Source organism: Triticum dicoccoides, chromosome 4A (genome assembly GCF_002162155.2).
Source record: "Triticum dicoccoides isolate Atlit2015 ecotype Zavitan chromosome 4A, WEW_v2.0, whole genome shotgun sequence".
In the NCBI taxonomy this organism is placed as follows: domain Eukaryota; kingdom Viridiplantae; phylum Streptophyta; class Magnoliopsida; order Poales; family Poaceae; genus Triticum; species Triticum dicoccoides.
Genome location: NC_041386.1, coordinates 477,336,100 through 477,352,492, shown reverse-complemented (window position 1 = coordinate 477,352,492; position 16,393 = coordinate 477,336,100). Strand labels below are relative to the sequence as shown.

Genomic DNA, 16,393 nt, shown 5'->3' with positions numbered 1-16,393 from the left:
CTGGCTTTTAGTGGAAGGGTTCCCTGATATGCTGGCTCAGAAGATCTTGGGCTTTCTTACCTCCCCCCATCGTTCATTTGGCCCTATGGATGACTGGCATTATGTTTCTTACTCCCTACGCAAGTTCCTTAGAGGATGGGCCAAGAACCACTTTGCTGAGTCGAGGCGCGACAAATCTAGATTGAGTGCTCAAATTAGTGCCATCGACTCCCGTGCGGACAACGGTGGGCTCTCGGCTACTGAGTGGCAAGTTCGCTATGGCCTTGGGAAGGAGCTTCTGGCTATTCATCGCCAAGAGGAAGTGTATTGGAAGCAAAGGGGTACGATTAATTGGACTCTTAAGGGTGATTCTCCCACGGCTTACTTTTTCGCCATTGCGAATGGCAGACGGCGTAGATGTTTGATTAACAGCCTCATTATTGATGGTGTTAGGGTCTCTGAACCGCCGGTCATTCTCCGTCATGTAGTTCGGTTCTTCTCTAACCTGCTTTCGGCTAAACCAGACCTCGGATTCGTGCTAGCCCCGGGCTTCTGGGCTCCCCTTGATAGGATTTCTCACGCTGATAATGAGTTTCCGTTGATTCCCCCTTCTGAGGAGGAAATTTTTGATACTATTCGGACGGCTAATTCTAATGCGGCTTCAGGCCCTGATGGTTTCTCCATTCCGTTCTTTCGACAATTCTGGCCCCAACTAAAAGGTATAATTTCTGCTGTCATCCAAGGGTATTGGCTGGGATCGGTTGACATTTCTAGACTTAACTATGCGGTTCTCTCCCTCATCCCTAAGGTCAAGGGTGCGGATATGATTTCTCAATTTAGGCTGATTGCTTTAATCAACAACTTCGCAAAGATGCCTGCAAAGGGCATGGCCACTAGGCTATCTCCCATTGCACATCGGACCATTAGCCCTTTCCAGTCTGCTTTCATCAAAGGGAGGTTCATTTTGGACGGGGTACTTTGTTTACATGAGATTGTTCATGACTTACGGGTGCGAGGGACCAAGGCTGTGGTTCTCAAACTTGACTTTGAAAAGGCCTACGACTCGGTTAGCTGGAAATTCCTTCGGCAAGTTCTTTTGGCTAAGGGCTTTGAGGGGCCTGTTATGCAGCGCTTGATGCAATTGGTTTCTGGGGGGCACACAGTTGTGGCTGTCAATGGCCAAATTAGCCAGTTTTTTGCTAATGGCAGGGGCCTCAGGCAAGGGGATCCAGCGTCCCCTTTACTCTTCAACTTTGTGGCTGATGCTCTATCTCGCATTCTCTCTCGAGCTGCCTTGGCTGGTCATATCACTCCGGTGAGCTCTCATCTCATCTCTAATGGCATCTCTCATCTCCAATATGCGGATGATACTATAATTCTGATGGAACTTAATGATAATAGCCTCACCAATCTGAAATTCCTTCTGCTTTGTTTCGAAGCGCTCTCAGGTCTTAAAATCAATTTCTCTAAGAGTGAGGTTGTAGTGACTGGGGTCTCGGACGAAGAGGCGCAGCGGGTGGCCCATCTTCTGAACTGCTCTTTGGGATCCTACCCTCTCAAATATCTAGGCCTCCCCATTTCCCCGCTTAAACTTTTGGCTAAAGACTTCGCTCTGGTGGTTACCAAAGTTGGCAACAGAGTTCTCCCTTGGCGAGGGCGATATAATACGCAAGCGGGCAAGGTCGCCCTTACTAACTCCTGTCTTTCTTCGCTACCTATGTTCTTAATGGGATTCTATCTTCTCTCTAGTGGGGTTCATAATGGTTTTGACAAGCATAGGGGTGCTTTCTATTGGAACGCAGCGGACAATAAACGTAAGTACAGGATGGTCAGATGGGACATTATATGTCGCCCCAAGGCCAAAGGGGGTTTGGGCATTATTAATACGCGAGTGATGAATTCTTGTCTTATGATCAAATGGTGGTGGAAGATCATGACTCTTGAGGAACTGCCACCCTGGCTCTCTATCCTAAAAGCTAAATATTTCCCCTCCTCGAGTCCTATGTTCGCGCCGGCTGCGGGTGGGTCGCAATTTTGGCATCAACTGGTTAAAGTCCGGCCGATCTTTCGGTCCCTTGTAAAATTTGTAGTTAGGAACGGTAAGTCTACGCGGTTTTGGCTTGATTGGTGGGTCGGGGACTCCACGCTGGCTGTTGCTTTTCCGGTTCTATTTTCATATTGCGATGATACTGAGGTTTCTATCTTTGAGCTCTCAGCTAGGGGTTGGGTTCTGGATTTTCGTCGTTCTCTTTCTCCTGAAGAGTTGGAAGATTGGCAGCGCCTTACTGCTTGCTTCCCCCTGCTCTCGGAGGAAGAGGATACCATGGTGTGGCCCCTCTCCTCTTCGGGGCGTTTTTCGGTTAAATCTGCTTACTCCAAGCTTATCCCTGGGGGGCGCCCGGTCAAGTTTAAGCATGTCTGGTCGGCTCGAATTCCTCCTAAGATCAAGATATTTCTCTGGCAAGCTATCCGGAGTAAGCTTCCGGCGGCCGATCAGATTAAGAAAAGAAACGGGCCGGGGTCCGACAGGTGTGTGCTTTGTGGGGCACTGGAGAACACCGAGCATATTTTCTTTCACTGCTCCTTAGCTAAACTTATGTGGAGTTGCATCAGACTCTGGTTACATGTAAATTGGTCCCCTTCCTCCTTTGAAGACCTGAGGCATTATGTCAATCTTCTTTCTGGCCATTCTAAAAGAGTCTTCTTAGTTGGATGGGCTGCGATTGGCTGGTCGTTGTGGACTACTAGGAATAAGTTCTCGATTGAACATATTTTTCCGGCTAATCCTGTCAATTGCTTATTTAAAGCCAATGATTTCTTGCAGCAGTGGAGATTATTGACTAAAGAAGGGGACCTCCAGGCCTTCGACGCCATGCTATCCAAGATGAAATCTACGGCGTTTGGGCTTCTTCGGCTTTCTTTGAGGACGGCTTCCTGAATGCTCTTTTGGTGTCTGGTTTAGGCTGGCCTGCGTGCCATGTAAGGCCGCTGGCCTTGTTATGATTCTTTATCTTATGCGCACGATACTTTGTTGGGTGCTGTTGTTGGTCATATACTCTGTCTGGTGGCTTTATTTATAAAGTCGGGCTCTCGCCTTTTCTCTAAAAAAAGTGCAGCTTGCTGCCGCAGCATTTTGATACTCTACTCCTACCCGATGAGCGCAGAGTTTCTACTGGATGGGCGTCGGAATTCTGTTTGCGAAAGCTGGTCTTCGGTCGTGGACTCGTTCTGCTGCACATGCACGAGTAAACAATGCAATAAGATGCGTGTTGCTACACGTACCTAGTACTGTAGTGGTAGTAATCTGATGATGTACCCCATGCCTTTTCTTGAGGGGACATGCGCATGTGCAGCATTTTGGTGTGCCAAACCTCCGGCGATTGCGGTGCGGTCGGATACTCGGATCCAAAGTCGTTACTATTTGCTTGCAGCAACCAGCATTGAAATTCTTTTGACTAGAGTCTATCTATCTACTCTCTGCAGCAGGAGTACTTCTAAATCCGTAAGCGTAAAGCACCAGAACCAACAAGGCATCCATATGTGCAGACAGTAGCATCTACTCTCTCCGTTCCTAAATATTTGTCTTTTTAGAGATTTTAACAAGTGACTACATACGAAGCAAAATGAATAAATTTACACTCTAAAATACTCCCTCCGTTCCATAATGTAGTGCCTATAGATTTTTGCAAAAGTCAAACATTACAAACTTTGACCATATTTATAGAGAAAAGTAGGTACATCTAGAATACCAAATGGACATCACTGGATACATCTCGAGTTATATTTTCAGAATGTATATGTTTGATATTGTAGATGTAGATAGTTTTTTCTATACACTTAGTCAAAGTTGGCAAAGTTTGACTTTCATAAAAATCTATAGGCACTACATTGTGGAACGGAGGGAGTATATCTATATACATTCGTATGTGGTAACCATTTAAAACTTCTAGAAAGACAAATATTTAAGAATGGAGGGAGTAAGAATTAGGCAGCATTAGAAATCTTCTCCATCGATCGATCCTTTTAGATCTTCTTTCTGGAGCTAATAAAAGGTACAACTGTGAACACGGAACACTCAAATCAAAATGTTAAGGCTCAAGCTAATTAACTAAGTGGGTGTATGATTGGTGCATGCTGTGTGAACTAGGCCCAAAAGGTATTATACTCCACTTTGACTAAACAGAATATTGTTAAGCGCAGAGTAGTACTAGGAGTAACGAATACTCATGTCTGATTCCGGGCTCATCTGCTCATGGTGAACAATAAAATACTATGTGATCTGCGGATAGATATAATTCAAGATCTTTTTTCACATGTATGCTATAGAAGAGTCTTGCTATGCACACAACGAAACTTGGACAATGCACAGACGATGGATTAAATCTTGCCAGACACACGTTGATTCACAAGGGGGATTTACGTGTTGTGCATAGATCAGCCACTTGTATCGTGCATGGAGCAATTTCAACTATAGAATTTGCTGATGCACGCACGTACGTATTTATATGCTGCCTTGAGGAGAGAATTCACGTTGAATTGTCCATGATAGCTATAGATAGATATAAGAATGTTTTGACCGTGACCAAGCAGCATGCATGTCTCCAGTTTCTAACGATGAGCATGTGCTAAATAGTACCACCGGAGACCCGGTCCGTCTATATGTCCTCGAAACTTGAAAAAAAAACTATGAGAAAAAGCAGCAGGATGGTCGGATCATCATCTCGTTCACGATCATGTACCGGTAGGCAGTCGCTACATACCGATCAGACGTGGACTAACCTTGACATTCGTTGGGTAGTGAAACGGTGATACAAAAATTAATTAAGAAAATCATAAGCGTGCTAATGTACTCTTCCTGTGCCAAAGTGTCGCCTCAAAGTCCATGTAAGCGTTACAAAAAAATGATCTAAATTTGACTCAGAGATGCTAAGCAGAGTAGCTAGCAAACACAGAGTCGGTAGCGGAAGGCAGTCGGTAGTTTTCAGTAGCACAGGAAAGCAACATGAGGAGACGGAGTCATGCATGCAAGCATGATTGCCATTGCCATGATTCTTTACTTAACCGTCTCGATTGCACAGTGTCGGCAAGCAGCTTTTCCACACCAAAAAACGTTCATTTTTCACGAGCTACGACGTTACGTATACTCAACCAGCTACACGGCCGGATCGATGTAGCACCTGCAGGTGTGAAACGCGTTGTTCCAATGCGCGCGCCCGTTTGGATCAATTCTCAAAGTCCACCGGAGTTGGTGAAGACGATGATGCAATCTAATAATATGTGATGGCAGACTGGTACTCCTAGCTAGTATAATCATGGCCGGCGGCGTGAGCTAGGCTTTCCCTCCTATAAATACCGGCCGCCCCGCGTTCCTCCACCATCCAGCAAACAAGCTCTCAAGGCAATATCTAGCTAGCTACTCCTAGATAGCACACTTGATTCGATCGATCGTCAGCAACGTAAACCCATAGATATCGACCATGGCGGCGCGCGCCATTGTCGTCCTGGTCTCGCTCATCCTCGCGGTGGTCGCCGGCGGCGCGTCGGCGCAGCTGTCGTCGGGCTTCTACTCCCGCTCGTGCCCGGGCATGCTCAAAGCCGTGCGCTCGGCGCTGCGGCCGGCGATCGTCAGGGAGCGGCGCGTGGGCGCCTCCATCGTCCGCCTCTTCTTCCACGACTGCTTCGTCCAGGGCTGCGACGCCTCGCTGCTGCTGGACGACGCGTCGGGCCTGCGCGGCGAGAAGAACGCCAAGCCCAACAAGAACTCAGTCAGGGGGTTTGAGGTCATCGACGCCATCAAGGCGGCCGTCGAGAAGGAGTGTCCCGGCGTCGTCTCCTGCGCCGACATCCTCGCCATCGCCGCCGAGGAGAGCGTCGTCTTGGTAAGTATCTATGCATATAATTAAAGGCGTGCTTAGCTATAGCTTGTACGTATTCTTCACCAAAGTCTAACACTACTGTGACATGCGTTGTGTACGTGTAGCTGGGTGGCCCGAGCTGGGAGGTGAAGATGGGGCGGAGGGACTCAACGACGGCGAGCTTCAGCGGCGCCGAGAACAACATCCCGCCGCCTACGTCGGGGCTCGCAAACCTTACGTCGCTCTTCGCCGCTCAGGGGCTCTCCCAGAAAGACATGGTCGCGCTCTCAGGTAGTACTACACATGTAGCACATGCAAATGCACGTTAACCGCCAAATAAACAACTAAATATCTTGCATATTGACCTCTTTTTACTGGGATTTTCAGAAGAAGAAAAAATACAACATAACATCGATATATTTCTGTTCCCACTCCATCATTGAACTTGAAATACTGTTGCAGTCTTAATAACAAACAAAAGTAGTGATCACGTAACATATATTTTCCTTTCCTGGAGCAAGGTAAAAAAAAATTGACTACTTCTCGACACTGTTAATTTCTCAAGGTAGCTTTGGTAGCTGCAAAACAGCTGGGATCAAGCAACGGAACTGATAGCCACGTTTTGACTCGAAAGCTAAAAACTTCTACTACATAAGACCTTTTCTCAGGATTAACAAAATATACTCCCTCCGTTCCTAAATATTTGTCTTTTTAGAGGTTTTAAATGGTGAAATGAGTGAATCTACACTTTAAAATATGTCTATATACATCCGTATGTGGTGACCATTTAAAATCTCTAGAAAGACAAATATTTAGGAACAAGGGGAGTAATTAACAAGAGGTGATTAGAAAGTTGGCAACTAATTATCATTAACCTGAGCCTCTGGAAATTTGCTCTGTAAGACTACTATACAACAACAACAGCAAAAATTGATCTGTTCCGTGATCACATAAAATACGTAGAAGCGCCAATTACAAAAATTGGTGAATGATTGTTACCGATGGAAAGAAAAAGAGTAACCATTTAACGGTAACCTGACCCATCACTTGTTCCAGGAGCCCACACGGTCGGCCAAGCACGCTGCACATTCTTCCGGGACCACATCTACAACGACACAAACATCGACTCCGGCTTCGCCAGGAGCCGCCAGTCAGGCTGCCCTCGTACCGCCGGCTCCGGCGACAACAACCTGGCGCCACTGGACCTGCAGACCCCGAGCACCTTCGAGAACGACTACTACAAGAACCTCGTCCAAAAGAGGGGCATCCTGCACTCGGACCAGGAGCTCTTCAACGGCGGCGCCGCCGACGCGCTGGTCCAGCAGTACATCGGCAGCCAGAGCGCCTTCTTCAAGGACTTCGTGGTGGGGATGATCAAGATGGGGGACATCACGCCGCTGACTGGGTCCAGCGGACAGATCAGGAAGAACTGCAGGAGGATCAACTAAGAAAAGATCCTCCACTTTCTGCGCAGACAGTTGTGAAATCCCTAGAAATGCAGCACAATCCGTAGCAATCCAGGATGTGTTTGGTCGCGCCCATGCTTGCAAGCAGCTTGTGGTTTCCTCTCGTTCGACTCTGTTTATGCAATTGTGAAACCAATGTACGTTGTGCCTGGTGGATTAATAAAAAGGTCTACCCCGTCTCTATGGTCGGAAATTATTTGTGAAAACTGAAAAGCCTACAGCACGACGACATGATGACCTTATTTTTCGCAACTGAAGAGCCATATAGGCCATGAAGAAGCTGTGACCCTGTGGAACAACAACTACTTTATCATTGTGTGCAGAAGATCATAGAATAAATGGAGGAGGCTAGCAGCAAAGAGTAACTGATCTAGGATGCTGCGTATCATAGTTTGGCCGCCAGGACACACTATTCTTAGGCGTGCCCTTGTAGCTCAAGTTACTATTACCTTAGCACGTTTGCGAAAATAACCAAATTGGCTTGCAAATGGTGGTTCGAATTTTCGCAACCGAAGAACCAGATTGGCCATAAATAGCTGCCCCAATAATTGACTTGCCGCATCTATGCAAATCAATCAGAACAGAACACAAAAGGGCACAATCTGAGAGCATCAAAATCTTTTGCCAGCTGGAACAAATATCCCAGGTAATATCTAGAGGAAATTATCAAGACAGTAAACAAAACATGGATTATCTCAGCTGTTACTACTATCCCCACCCCCAACATCAAGCCTCATATGAATAGCAGCAATGTTGTGCAATGTAATTCTCATCAGATCAAATCTACCTAATTAAATCAAATTTAACACAAGCACAATAGGTGCTCCGCAATTGCCAACTGAAAAAAACAGCATTTCCAACAGAATGGCAGTCATTTGCATCAACGAAGACGGTAACAAATCATGTTCGCAGAAACAAGAGTCCGTGCAGATCATACAAAAAAACTCTGAAAATAGTGCATGTCCAAACTGCAACTACAGAACACAACAACTTCCAGAGCTAGTAAAGATAAAGTAAACATGCACCTTTCACTTCAGAAGTTCACGAAAGGGTCGCCAACAGAACTGGCCGATGCTCTCTTGAAGTTCCCCATGCCACCATCTTCAGGATCAGAACACCCAGTGACCATGATTTTGGAGCCTGCACTGGCCCGTTTCATGGACCGCAGAGGATTCACTTTGGAATGCATATCCTCCATGGAAGTGAACCATGCATTGGCCAACACTATCACCACATGCTTCAGCACCAGCGCACTCTCAAAGAAAAACTTGAGAAAAGCAAGCTCACTCCGATCCCCTCGGTAATCATGGAAAACCAGCAGCTTGATGCGCGAGCTGATGCATTCTATGGTACCAGACTCATTCCAGAACTTGAGGTTGTGCTTGCCAGAGGGTTGACCAGTTTTTCCAGACTGAAAAAATAATTAAGTTAGTGCACATGAAGTTCATCAGATGTTGATGGATCATGATGCAACAGCAGCAATTCACAGTATGATGCTAGTACATTATGGTGCAAATGAATGCCAAAAGAAGCATCAGGGGCTTCACCATGATGTGGAGGGTCTCAACATTGGGAAAGCATCTGAGGACAGTCGGGATCATCTTGACATCATTGCGGACTCCACAACGCACCTCCAAAGCCAGGACCCTCACACTTGGTACCATGGTGCTTGGGCTCACCTTTGTCCCAGCCTGCCATTGAAATCTCAATGCACTCAATTAAGAGAAGAAAGATCACACATGTACATTGATCATTTTGGTATGATGTACTCCAATGGAACAAATGGAAAAAATGTGGCACCTTGATGACGGTGTTGCCGAACTCTAGGTCATGACTTCCTGAATCCAAGTATCCCAACGAGTGCAACTTGGGGGCATAACCGATCTTCACCTTGGTGCAAACCCCGCCGCTGCTCCAACATCCTGTTAGGATGAGTCTCTCAAGGCGCGGGGCGTCCACCACAGCGATTTCTTCAAAGGAGGACATGAGAATCTTCACGCACGGAGGCTTTGGCTGACAAGGCGAAGACTAACCTTGAAAAGATTCCCATGGATATAAAGCGTCTCCAGCACGGGGCTCCTGTCGAGAATGAAGTCCAGATCCTTGCTCTCCATGACGAGGCTGCAGAGCCCGAGCTCAAGGAGGTTAGGTAAACAGGTGGCGCTCGGGATGCCGGCCGTGTCGGGGAACTTCCAGAGGCCGAGGTAGAGGCGGGTGAGGGTGGTCATGCCTAAGAAGGTGGAGGGGAGAACGAGATCGAGCGGCCAAGGGCGGTTGACGAGGACAAGTTCCTGGATCCCCTTGTTGGCGAGGATGCGGAGGCAGCGCGTGAGCAGGCCATGGAACTCTTCCATGTGGCTGCTGGTGAGGTGGACGCAGCGGAAGGGTCCCGGGTGCGCGGCGATGATGCGGGACACGGTGGAGGTGATGCGCCGCGCATCGCTACGCGCGGCCGCGGTGCCTGCGGCTGCGGTGGCTGCGGCTGCGGGGAGGATGTGAGAATCGACGAGGACGAGCGGGGCAGAGCGCCAGACCCGCGCCAGCGCCGGGAGAGCGTCGCGGTGCGCGCGCCTTCCTTGACTGGGAGGCGAGAGACGATGTTGCGGAGGAGCAGGTCGGGAAGGCGGCTGACGCCGTCGACGGAGTGGTGGGGGAGGAGAGCGCAGAGGCGAGCGTTGACGGAGACGGGCGGGTCCGGGAGGGCGTAGTGGGTGTAGGAGAGCACGCGGGCGAAGAGGGCCTCCATCTCGTCCGGGTCCTGGCCGTCGAGCCGGAACATCGCCGCCGTCGCCGGATCCATGGGAACGGGCGGCACCCGGGTGTCCATGGCCGTCGCCGGAAGCGCCGCGGTGGGGACGAGGGTTTTGGGCGGCGCGTGTCCTCTGTGGAGTGGAGCAGGAGCGGCGGAAGAGAATGGAAATTGCTCCTCATCCTTGGGGAAGGCCCAAATGTCCAGAGACCCTCTCAAAGCCCACTAGTCAGTGACTCCTTTTGCCTAAAAAAACTAGTCAGTGACTCGGGTGTATAGTGTATAATTATTTTTTGAAAAGAGAGAATGATGATATACACATTCACGAAAGTGTTGTTCTAATCCCGAGGCTCATGTAAGCTTGGTGAACAGTAAAATAAAAATAATCTGAATTCCTTTCATGTGGAACATTGACAAAAAAATGGATAGCTTGCAAAATTTCATCATGAAATGACATTTATGAAAAATGTTGCAAAAAACAAAATTAATACTTTAAAATGTGTTGATATTGTTTGTCGGCGTTCTGGGAACGGGGGTCCCCAGACTTGCCTGCCTGCGGCCTGCGACGTGGCTCAAAGGGGGCCCAGCGCGGCCCATCTTCATCAACACAGACCCAAGACCCTCGCGAGGGGCCAAGCCTCACGGGGCGGACGACACGGAGCTTCCTCAGGCACGGCCTCATCAGGCTGGCTCGCGAGGAGGCAGAGAGATCAAGGCGGGGTACCTCACGAGGTGCCCGTGACGCAAGCCATGACGACCAAAAGCGTCAGGCAGACGCCAGCCGCGCAGTGTCCTCCTTTCCTCTTTGGTGCAAAGGGAGCAAGCGCAGGCGAGAGCATCAAGCAAAGGCACATGTTTCGGTGCAACGAGACCAAGACCAGTCCAACGGCAGGGAGAAAGTCATTATGGAGCCCAAGCCAGCATCACCACCAGAGCCTTTGGCAGACGAGGACCAACTTTAGTCACGATAAGTGTACCAGATGTTCCCCTTCAAAATAGCCAATTGTTGGCGCCCTTCCCGCTCAATATTTGGGAAGAGGCCCAGGGCCTTTGCCTATAAATAGGACTAGCCACCCACAAGGTAGGGAGATCGTAATCAAGAGATCGAAGGGAGATCGGATCGAAATCAGAGAGAGAATCGAGAAGAGAGAGAGAGAGGGGTGACTGAACTCCTCCTAGCAGTTCATCCCCCCAGCCAAGAACAGACCCTCGCGAGGCTATTCTTCTTTGTATTGCTCATCATCATCAGCCCAAGAGGCAATCCACCACACCACACACTGGAGTAGGGTATTACACCATAACGGTGGCCCGAACCAGTATAAACCCTGTGTCTCTTGTGATGTTCTTTCCATAGCTTAGATCTTAGTGGGGCGGAGGGGTGCAGGTAGGTAGAAGGCGAAATCTCCGCGCGCACCCCAGTGTTCGAACCTTAAGGGTCTGCCGGAACCCGAAATCCGACATTTGATGCGCCAGGTAGGGGTGCACCGAGGTTTTTCCTTCCGCCACCACCACGACCTGCCTCGCGATGAGTAGCGCGTCGCCCGCTCCGCCCGTCGGCGCCAGCACGAGGGACAGGGGGCTCCGAGCCCTGGCCCCAGCCCTGCAACGGGTACGGTGGCCGGACAAGTTCAAGCCAACGATGCCGTCGCGCTACGGCGGCACAACTGATCCGCTGGCCTTCTTGCTGGCGTACGAGGAGGCCATCCTCGAAGCTGGAGGTGACGATAGGGTCATGGCCAACTGGCTCCCCATGGCCCTCACCGGCGCTCCGCGCGCATGGCTGCTCCACCTGCCGGCAGCCTCCGTGGCCTCTTGGGAAAAGCTCCGCGGCCTCTTCCCCGCCCACCATGCTACACCAACACCCCCGGTCATCGCGGCCCTCCTGGGCGGCTCGCAGGCGCCGCCTACAAGTCACCACGTCAAGCCGTTCATCCGTTGGGTCAGCGCCATTTCCACGTGGCAGGGGGCTCTCCCGGACCGGGCAGCGCCCAAGGCCGGCCTGGCCTTCAGCTCGGAGGACCACCCCTCCAACTCGGCCTGCTCGGGTGCGCTTCCCATGCTGTGCACCCCCACCATCTGCTAGGTGGCCGTCACCAGAACTCTCAACGATGGCCGGTGCGGGCCTCAGCGTGCTCTCGGTTGAGGCCTTCAACCTCCTCTGCATACCCCTGGAATGGCTGCAACCCAGCCGGCCCTTCTCAGGCGTTGGGGGCGGATCATCCAGCTCCTTGGGACAGATCCGGCTCCCAGTAACCTTCGGCACCTACAACAACTTCCGCACGGAGCTGGTCGACTTCGACATCGCCCCCATCGGCCTCCCCTACAACGCCATCCTCGTCTACCCAGCGCTCGCCCAGTTCATGGCCGCGACGCACCCGGCGTACAACCTCATGAAGATGCCCGGGAGCAGCGGTGTCCTCACCGTGCACGGGGACACCGGAGACGCGCTGCGAGTGCTCAAGCTCGCCTTCAAGGCGGCGGCGGCGGCACAGCCCGCCGACTCGGAGACCCCCGAGCCCAAGGGGGCTGCACCCGCCAAGAAAAAACAGTTGTTCATCCAAGACAAGGCAGAAACCAAGCAGATACCCGTCGATGAGGACGGGTCCGCCAACGCCACTTTCACCATAGGCGCCAACCACGAGCCCGAGCAGGAGGAGCCCCTGGTCAGGTTCCTGCGCGCAAACAAGAAGGTATTCGCTTGGGAGCCTGGCCAGTTGGCAGGGATCCCTAGGAGCGTAATTGAGCATCACCTCAACGTGTGCCCCAATGTGCGCCCTGTGAAGCAGAAGGCAAGGCGGCAGTCCACAGAAAAGTAGGCCTTCATCGTCCAAGAGACCCGCAAACTAGAAGCTGTTGCGGTCATTCGCGAGGTCCGATACCCGGATTGGTTGGCCAACCCTGTCGTTATGCCAAAGAAGGGAGGGAAGGAGCGCATGTGTGTCAACTTCACCAACCTCAACAAGGCATGCCTGCAAGATCCGTTCCCGCTCCCCCGCATCGACCAGATCGTCGATTCCACCGCAGAATGCAACCTGCTATACTTCTTGGATGCCTTCTCTGGATATCACCAGATCAAGATGGCGGTAGAAGACGTCGAAAAGACAGCCTTCCTAATCCCGTGTGGGGTGTACTGCTACACATGCATGCCACTCGGGCTGCGTAACACAGCGGCGACCTTTCAGCGGCTGATGCACATCACCTTGGGCCCGTAGCTCGGGAAGAATGTTGAGGCTTACGTCGATGACATTGTGGTGAAGTCTCGGGAGTCCTGATACAAGACCTGAAGGAAACCTTCGCGAGCCTCAATGTAGTGAACCTGCGGCTCAACCCAGAGAAGTGTGTGTTCGGAGTCCCCTCGGGCAAGCTCTTGGGTTTCCTCGTGTCCCACCGAGGCATCGAGGCTAACCCGGAAAAGGTCAAGGCGGTCGAGGACATGAGCCCGCCAAAGACCCTCAGAGAAATGCAGAAGCTCACTGAGCGCGTGACCGCACTAGGGCGCTTCATCTCCAAGTTGGGGGAGCGAGCGCTGCCCTTCTTCCAGCTAATGAAGAAAAAGGGGCCCTTTGAATGGACTGAAGAGGCCGACAAGGCATTCCAGGATCTCAAGAGATACCTGACCAGCCCTCCGGTCATGGTGGCTCCGCGCCCTCAAGAGCCCCTGGTGCTTTACCTCGCCGCCACTCCCTACTCCGCCAGCACAGCCCTGGTGGCGGTTAGGGGGAGCGTCGAATCAAAACCACAGCAACAGCTCGGGACAAGGAAAAACAGGAACAAGGAAGGCCCACAGAAACCGCCACCGTGGCTAAGGAGGATCAGCCGCCGCAGAGGAGTGCACCGGAGGAGGAAGAGGCCCCTCTCCCAGATGGCCAGCCTCAGGAGGCCTCATCACCTCAGGAGGTGCCATGGTCTCCGGAGGGCGCCACCAGCACTGACGCACCCAACCTCGTTGAGCACCCAGTGTACTTCGTCAGCACGGTGTTGCGGGACGCGAGGGCATTGTACCCTATGCCTCAGAAGCTCCTACTCGCGCTACTGGTGGCCTCGCGCAAGCTGCGGCACTACTTTCAGGGTCATCCCATCAAGGTCGTCTCGTCATACCCCCTGGAGAGAGTGCTCAGGAGCCCTAACTCAGCTGGAAGGGGCGCAGAGTGGAACATAGAACTGCAAGCGTTTCAGCTCGAATTCAGTACGACCAGGGTCATCAAGGGAGGAGCATTAGCGGATTTTGTGGAAGAATGGACGGAGGCACCAGGCCTCAAGGCCGACGAGGATCGGTCCCTCTCCCCGGGAAGCGAGGCGCTAGAAGGCTGGGTCATGTACTTCGATGGGGCGTTCTTCAGGCATGGCGCTGGGGCTGGGGCGGTGCTTATATCGCCCACTCAGGACAAGCTCTACTACGTTGTACAGCTCTGTTTCCAGCAAGGTGAAAAGGTCTCCAACAACATAGCGGAGTATGAATGTTTAATAGCGGGCTTGAAGGCCACAGCTGCCCTGGGGGTGAAACGCCTCACCATCAAGAGCGATTCACAGCTCCTTGTCAATTTCTCCAACAAGGTGTACGAGCCGAAAGATGAGCACATGGAAGCCTACCTTGCGGAGGTCTGCAGGATGGAGAAGCAGTTCTAGGGGTTGGAGTTGCAGCATGTGCCCCGTGGCACCAATCAGAAGGCCGACGACATCGCCAAACGGGCGTCCAGGCGGTTACCTCAGGAGCTTGGCGTCTTCAAGGAGCGTCTCTTCAAGCCCTCAGCCCTGCCGTCATTGTCAAACACGGCTCAGCCTCGGGAGGAGCTCCCCCAGCCACCTGCCTCAGGAGCCCCGGTCTATGGCCCGGCCTCAGGAGCACGCCTGCTCCTGACGATGGAACCTCAGGAGGGGTGCTGGATCACGAAGCTCCGGAGCTACTTAACACAAGGGACCCTGCCGGAGAAGGAGGAGGAAGCGGAGCGTGTGGCACGGCAGGCCACGACATACTGCATCAAGGATGGAGAGCTCTATCGAAAGCGACCAAACGATGTATCCCTGCGCTGCATCTCCAGGGAGCAAGGAAAGGAACTCTGGAAGATATACACGGCGGAGACTGTGGACATCATTCATCATCACGGACCCTCATCGGCAAGGCGTTCTGCAGTGGGTTTTACTGGCCCACCGCACTCAATGGCGCCATCAAACTGGTGAAAGCTTGTGAGGCCTGCCAGTTCCACGCCAAGTAGATCCATCAGCCGGCAGGAGGCCTGCAGACTATACCCCTTTCGTGGCCATTTGTAGTCTGGGGGCTGGACATCTTGGGCCCATTTCCTCGGGCGCCAGGGGGCTACCGCTACCTTTACGTCGCCGTGGACAAGTTCATCAAGTGGGCTGAAGTAGAGGCCGTCCCCACCATCCCCGCGGGTTCCGCGGTCAAGTTCATCAGGGGCATCGTGAGCCGGTTCGGGGTGCCGAACCGCATCATCACAGACAATGGTTCGCAGTTCACCAGTAACCTCTTCAAAACATACTGTGCTAACCTTGGAACGCGGATATGCTACGCTTCGGTGGCGCACCCCCGAAGCAACGGCCAGGCCGAACGAGCCAACGCAGAGGTCCTGAGGGGCCTCAAGACCAGGACATTCAAGAAGAAGCTGGAGGCCTGCGGCAGAGGTTGCTACGACGAGCTTCAGTCCGTGTTGTGGTCCATCCGCACAACCGCGACCAAGCCGGCTGGAGAGACCCCGTTCTTCCTGGTCTACGGAGCCGAAGCGGCCCTCCCTCACGAGGTCAGACGTCGCTCCGCGTGGGTCCTGGCGTTCGATGAGGCGCAGCAGGACGCCATGCGGGGGATGGACCTCGTGCTGGGGGAGGAACGTCGCCGAGAAGCCGCGCTGCGAGCGGCGAGGTACCAACAAGCGCTGCGACGATATCACTGCCGCAACATCCGCCCCAGAACTCTCGAGGTAGGAGACCTAGTGTTCAGGCGGGTTCTCTCCAGGGAGGGACTGCACAAGCTCTCTCCCATGTGGGAGGGCCCGTTCAAGGTTGTTCATGTTTCCAAGCCCGGCTCCGCGCGCTTGGAGACTCAGGAGGGGGTGCCGGTCCAGAACACATGGAACATCCAGCACCTCCGGAGGTTCTACCCCTAAAAAGGCCCAGAGCCTGTGAAGAAGGCGAATGCCTGTGAAGCTGTCGCGTTTTGGAAAAGGCCCAGAGCCTGTGAAGAAGGCGAATGCCTGTGAAGCTGTCGCGTTTTGGAAAAGGCCCAGAGCCTGTGAAGAAGGCGAATGCATGTGAAGCTGTCGCGTTTTGGAAAAGGCCCAGAGCCTGTGAAGAAGGCGAATGCCTGTGAAGCTGTCGCATTTTGGAAAAGG

The 16,393-nt window shown here is 52.2% G+C and overlaps 1 protein-coding gene and 1 pseudogene across 1 annotated transcript; one reads left to right on the top strand and one right to left on the bottom strand.

Moving 5' to 3' along the window:
• The first annotated feature begins 5,346 nt into the window (after positions 1-5,346).
• Positions 5,347-7,506, top strand: LOC119286297 (peroxidase 4-like). Its single transcript, XM_037565675.1, has 3 exons — positions 5,347-5,858; positions 5,960-6,125; positions 6,891-7,506. The coding sequence occupies exons 1-3, from the start codon at positions 5,457-5,459 to the stop codon at positions 7,280-7,282; spliced, it is 960 nt and encodes a 319-aa protein (XP_037421572.1). The 5' UTR covers positions 5,347-5,456; the 3' UTR covers positions 7,283-7,506.
• A 131-nt stretch (positions 7,507-7,637) lies between these two features.
• Positions 7,638-10,193, bottom strand: LOC119286296 (annotated as a pseudogene).
• Between the last annotated feature and the right edge of the window lie 6,200 nt (positions 10,194-16,393).